Source organism: Grammomys surdaster, unplaced genomic scaffold, assembly GCF_004785775.1.
Source record: "Grammomys surdaster isolate TR1022 unplaced genomic scaffold, NIH_TR_1.0 373, whole genome shotgun sequence".
Lineage (NCBI taxonomy): Eukaryota > Metazoa > Chordata > Mammalia > Rodentia > Muridae > Grammomys > Grammomys surdaster.
The window spans coordinates 9,677,123-9,683,212 of record NW_021604792.1 but is presented as its reverse complement, the minus strand read 5'-3'; the positions used below and the strand labels follow the sequence as shown (position 1 = coordinate 9,683,212).

Sequence of the window (6,090 nt, the reverse complement as noted above, 5' to 3'; positions counted from 1 at the left end):
AAAGACATGAGGGTATTGAGGTATAGCCTGCTGTGAGAATTCTGGCTTGGACCTGAGGCCATGGTAATATCCCAGAAGATACTGCCCCTGAAGAACAAGTCTGGTGCTTTGGTCATGCAGCAGTAGGGGTCTGTGTCCATGTCTGTGGTTCATATTACCGCTAAAGATCATTTGGACATCCCTGGTCTGGACCATGACCTCAGCCCACAGTTCAGAAGCTGTGCAGAGCTGATCCCACCTCTCACCTGCTGCACCCCTTCAGAGGATGTGCCCAGCACCCCACCTGGGCATCATAGTAAGGCTGGCACCTGTGGTGATGGTATAGGTGAACCCACAAAGAGTGTGAGAGTGAGAGTACCAGTGAGTGAGAAATTCATTAAAATTAATAAAAAGTAAAAAATGATACTTGCATTTAATCCATTTAGCAGTAAAGGGGTAGACGCTTTTTCGTTACCTAGTATGGTTAAAGCTTACTTTTCATCCAAAATGAGTAAATTCTTTCTGAGGTGGTGCTTGGGCATTTGCTCCATATGCATGTGTATGTAAGTATAAGTGTGTCTTCGTAAGTATGTAAGTAGGTTAGGCAGATTGTTGGGCCCAACAACTAATTATGTGATAATAAATGTGTATATATGAAAATGTGTATGTTTATGAATATTTGCTTGTGTAAAAGTTTTTCCTTCTGCAATAGTGGTTCTCTTCTCCTGGTTAAATAAAAGTTTGCCCTAAACCTCCCCCCACCCAGGCAAGCTAGAATCTAGGCTTCTGGGTAAAAGAATAAAAAGCCTCTGGAATTAATCCTTTACTTAATCCCATGCTATTATCCAACCATTGTTAATCACCCAAGCCAGCAGTTTTTAACTATAGAATAAGGAAGTTTTTAGGATTATTTTGAAGCTACCAGAAAGCATTCATTATATGTAGAGAGACAGAATGTCAGAAACCATTAGTCTTTAATCCTGTCTCCAGAGACCATCAGTCCTTGAAGCAAACTGTATGTGCAATGCTTCACCTGATTACTGGCCAGGATTTTGGTAAAGGAATAAGGATTTAGAGAACAGTCAAAGAACAGCAAACTCAACTTTATGAATTAAACTCAAATACTATGGAAGCTTTAAGGATTCCTAAGCCTCTGAAACTTCTACAGACTTTATATTTTCCTCTTTTAATTAAGATTCAATAAAATATTAAAAATAAATAAATAGATGGAATAATTACAAATAACCAAAAATTAACAATGAGAGACTTCTAAACTATGCTTAAACTTTTAAAAAATTGCATTGGTCTATAAGGCCAGGTATAGGATATTTATAAACAAGACCAAAAAATAAAACAATAACAGCTTAGCCAGAGCACACCACTCCATTTATAAGAATGTCCAAATCAAAAGAATGTGAGCTGGCTGATACTAAACTGTCCAAAAGAATACTAGCTACTAGCTGCTGAAACAGTGACCCTAAATTGTGAACAGACAGAGTAATATCTGTAAGAAACAAAGAATTTATCAAGGCAGCTATTCCCTAGAGTAAGGGCATTAAATGCACATGATATACTAAGGGCATCACTGTTTATGTAGTTTACTCTTGAAATTCATATCTTATGTGTAGTCTTTTGCTAAAATAATATGTATATGGAAAATATAGGGAAAAAAGTGGGCAGAACTTGTGGGTAACGTGGAAAGAAGGGGATCTTTCAAGTGACAGTTAGCTGATATGTAGAGGGAGGACTGCCCTTTATGGACATAACCATCCCCAGACTGTAGTACCACTCATGCTCAGAATGAAAAACAACAAAGAATAATTGTATGCTAAATATTTTATTGGGATGATTCTTCTATAGAAATGATATTGAAGACATCTGTCTTCTGTTCACCTGAAACAAATAAATGAACAAGAGAATAAAGATACAGTGTGTAATATCAACATCTTATAAATATCTTTTAGTTTCTTGGATAACTTTGTTAGAGTTAGGACATTTGATTGAGAGTGAATTTAAATCACATACACCATAAAATTATAAAGGCCGTTCACGTTTTGGATGTATCTATGATCTATGTCTTTAGGAACAGGGTGGTCATCACCGGAGTTTGGGGAAATGGTATGAATGATGAGGCATTTAATTACCTTCTCTCTGATAAGGAACCAGATGGTTATGCAAAAAATGTCTGCAGGAAACTTGGCTGTTGCTGGCTTCCCTGCTGAGGTGAGCCTTGTGAGTTTCCAGGCTGAGGGGGTCCCTGAGGTGCTCCCTGTGGGGGTCGGCCTTGAGGTCTCTGCTGGGGGCCTCCTGGTGAGGGTCGGCCTTGAGGTCTCTGCTGAGGGCCTCCTTGTTGGGATGGGCCTTGAGGTCTTTGCTGGTGGCCTCCTTGTGGGGATGAGCCTTGTTGGTTTCCAGGCTGAGGAGGTCTCTGAGGGCCTCCCTGTGGGGGTGGACCATGGTGGTGTCCTGGGTGAGGAGGGCGTGGATGCTGAGGATGTTGGTGATTGCCTCCTTGATGTGGTGGTCTCTCTGGTCTATCTTCCCCACTGCCATCATCATCACCGTCATCATCATCACCATCATCATCTTCATCAGAAGCAGGAGGTGGTTTTTGATGATGTTGACCATGTCCCTGGTTCTGCTGCTCTAGCTCTGTTTAAGTATTGGTCAAAATAGATGAGTTTATACCTTCTCTTTCTCCCAGGATCACCCCCCTCCAGCCAACTTTATATCACTGATGCTTCATGAAGCTTAATTTGTATATTTATCATATGTATTTTCTTGTATCTCAACTCTTGGAATGAGTATTTGTCCTTAAATTTGATGCAAAAAAATGTGATTTTATGTAACTTATAATTCTCAGACAGAAGTGAAGAAAGGGGAAGTATTTTATAAATTTTACTAGTTAGAACTTGGCAAAATTGTGGCTACAAGGCTTTAATATTCTTAAATATAAAATAGTGTTCAAGGTCCTGTAGGCCTGTGTAAAGCAAGAAGGAAATGCAAGAAAAAATTTTCTATTCAATTTTTATGCAAAATATTTGTAAGAATTAGTCAGCTGTGGCTACTGAGCTGAGTACAAAAAAATAAATTTAAAATTGTTGGAAGGACAGACTCTGTGTAGTTGCATATTTTATGCACAATCATAGCATGCTAATTAGAATCACTGGGGAAAGAAGAATTCTTTGGGAGAACCATAGTATTGCAGAGGATTTTAAATGGGGACAACCTATATGTGCATCGTATATAATATATTGCTTCAATCTGTGGAAGAGACAAAATGTTTCTTTTGTTATCCAAACCTAACTTCCAGTTCTTCCAGTGCATGGTGCTGTTGTAGTGTCAGTGTTGGGAAGGTTGTCTGTTTATCTCTAGGGAAGCTACCAGCCATTATTTTGATAAAATAAGGAGATGATAGAAATATTATAGAATTGAATAATTACAGACAAAAAAGTATATAGAAGGTCAATAGAGGATGGATCTCCCTTTACCTAACAGCTGAGAAGATGAGTCTTCATAGATGACATCTGAAAAATAAGCATAAAGAAGTTGAAAGTTACTTATGTCATTTTCTAGTTGCTGAGAAACCTATCGGGATAGTTTCTACACTCAGTACCAATGAGAATTTAGTTACTTCTTAGATGTATCAAACTTTACTCTTCATTACTTAGATATATCAAACTGATACTCTTCATAAACATTCCTACAATTTCACAGAGACATGATTCTATTCTTAATGTTTTTCTTAATGATCTTCATTTCTTATATGTTATAGTCCCAGGTATTTCATTCATTGAAATAAGAAAAATAATGCTTTCAATACCATATACAACACAGTAAGTATTGCATAGCTGTCATTAAAAAATAAAGAGAAATTGGGTCTAGCAACATATTTTCAATGGCAAAAAGCACTTGCCTAAACGACTTGTTCCTGTTAAGTTCCTGAATCTATATGATAGAAGGAGAAATCCTGCTACCAATAAGTTGACCTCTGTCAGAATGTACTTAAGCATTCTAAAACCTGCAGACACATGTACACACACACACACACACACACACACACACACACAGAGAGAGAGAGAGAGAGAGAGAGAGAGAGAGAGAGAGAGAAAGAGAGAGAGAGAGAGAGAGAGAGAGAGAGAGATGCATATTTGCATTGATACATGCAAAATAAACATTAAAGTTATATTTAGAAGAAATTATTCTCTGATATTTACAGCTCATATTGTACAGAGTTTTAAGTTTGTTACCATTTGCAATTTCTCAGAAACATTCCTGATATGTGTTTACTTCTTTCATTTTCTCTATCATCTGTATACAAGGAAAACACCACCCACTATCTGTTTTTCATAACACCATAAGAACTGAATTTCCCTCTGTCAACTGTAACATACTGACATGCATCATCCACAAGCAAAAAAGTCTCTTTAAAAATGCACTCATGTTATTTTGTTCCAATAAATTTTTTAACTTAAAGTATAATTATTGTTTAATCTAGTCTAGAGGTAAAATGATAACAAATTTTCTACTATTTATTCTCATCATTTTTTGCCTCAATCTCTTTTTCATCTTCTTTCATTTTTCCCAGTTCTGAACAGTGTTGCCCAAGTCCCATATCACTATACCACTCTCTCCCCTACTTCATACCTTCTTCTGAGCTCTGAGCTGAGCTCAGGACCAGCAAGGCTGCTGTGAGCAGGACCACCAGCATCTTGGAGGAGAATCTAGATTTGCTCTCAAGTTTGCGCTGGAGGAAGGAAAGACACAATCTTTATAAGGAAAGTAGAACAAAGGTACCTTTCAGATCCTTACTGTTGACCTGACCTGTCACACCAGGATGCCATGCATCCCTGACACTTCTTTGGGACTTTAGCCTAGAAGGCTGAAGTAGGGAAAAGGCTGTTAAAGACTCAGGACTCAATAATACAACATGAAATTGTACAACAATGTTAAAATGAAACTGAAATTTCAGATATTAGAAATGAAATTCTAGTTTGATTTAACTGTGACTCAGTTCCTGTTAGTTGTGAGTTTGCTTCTATACAAACATGAATACTTACATCAATTCTTTCCCTCATTGAAGATAAAGATGGACAGTATTTCTGCTAATAAGTGAGAAACTCCATATATGATCTTATATACCTATGTATACCCTTGAGATAACATTTTGTTCTTTTCTGCAGGTGATTAGAACACCAAGATGGAATACATAGTAGATGAGACAACACTGACTGGCTGCTTGTGCCCAGATATGCAGTCTGGAATTCTCCACATCTGGTTCAAATTAAAGAAACTGTAATATCATAGAACTGGAAGATTGAATATTCTTTTCTTCTCTTCCTTCTGTGTTAGGGAAATAATAGTGGCAGAAGAAGACCAGGTAAGTGTTGGACCAGTCAATTCTAGAATATACATTTCTCACAACAAGCATAGAATGATATGCTTTACATAGAATATCCTAACATCTACACTATTTATTCATTTATTTATTTATTTATTTATTTATTTATTTTAGAACATTGAATTACATGATGTTCAGTATTACTTCCCCTGGAAGTATTCTTGATCAGTTACTTGGACTATTGATTGGCTAAAAACATGAATAAGGTGGTCTGATGTGACCTTCAAATCTCCAATTTGCTTTCTCTGAATGATTCTCAACTTGGAGTATTTTATTTTCTGTGTTTATAGCCAATGCTTCAATACTTACCCATCTGACTAGTTGAGGATGATTATGTTCTATACCATACAGGGTCATGTTTACTGTCACTGTATCACAGTCCATAATCCTTTTCTAGTTCCTATAAAAAAACTCGACTTATTTTTTGAATCAGTATTTACTTTGTTCTTTTGCTTGTTTTTGACTTGGCCTCATAGCTTCACTTGACATTCTTCTACCCAAGTCCCCATATTAGGAGTTTGAATTTGAACCCTTAAAGACAGCTTCATTCTAGAACTCATGAGCATAGTCCTTGCCTTGCCTTGCCTTGCCTTGCCTTGCCTTGCCTGTTCTCTCCTCCTCTCTCCTCCCTCTCCTCCCTCTCCCTCTCTCTCTCCCTCTCCCTCTCCCTCTCCCTCTCCCTCTCCCTCTCCCTCCCCCTCCCCCTTCCC

At 37.6% G+C, this 6,090-nt stretch overlaps 1 protein-coding gene across 1 annotated transcript; it reads right to left on the bottom strand.

Moving 5' to 3' along the window:
• Window positions 1-2,149: 2,149 nt before the first annotated feature.
• LOC114632415 (acidic proline-rich protein PRP33-like) lies at window positions 2,150-4,690 on the bottom strand. Its single transcript, XM_028780920.1, has 3 exons — window positions 4,627-4,690; window positions 3,471-3,506; window positions 2,150-2,631 (listed from the first exon to the last, which is right to left on the bottom strand). Exons 1-3 carry the CDS (start codon window positions 4,688-4,690, stop codon window positions 2,150-2,152), a joined length of 582 nt encoding a protein of 193 aa, XP_028636753.1.
• Between the last annotated feature and the right edge of the window lie 1,400 nt (window positions 4,691-6,090).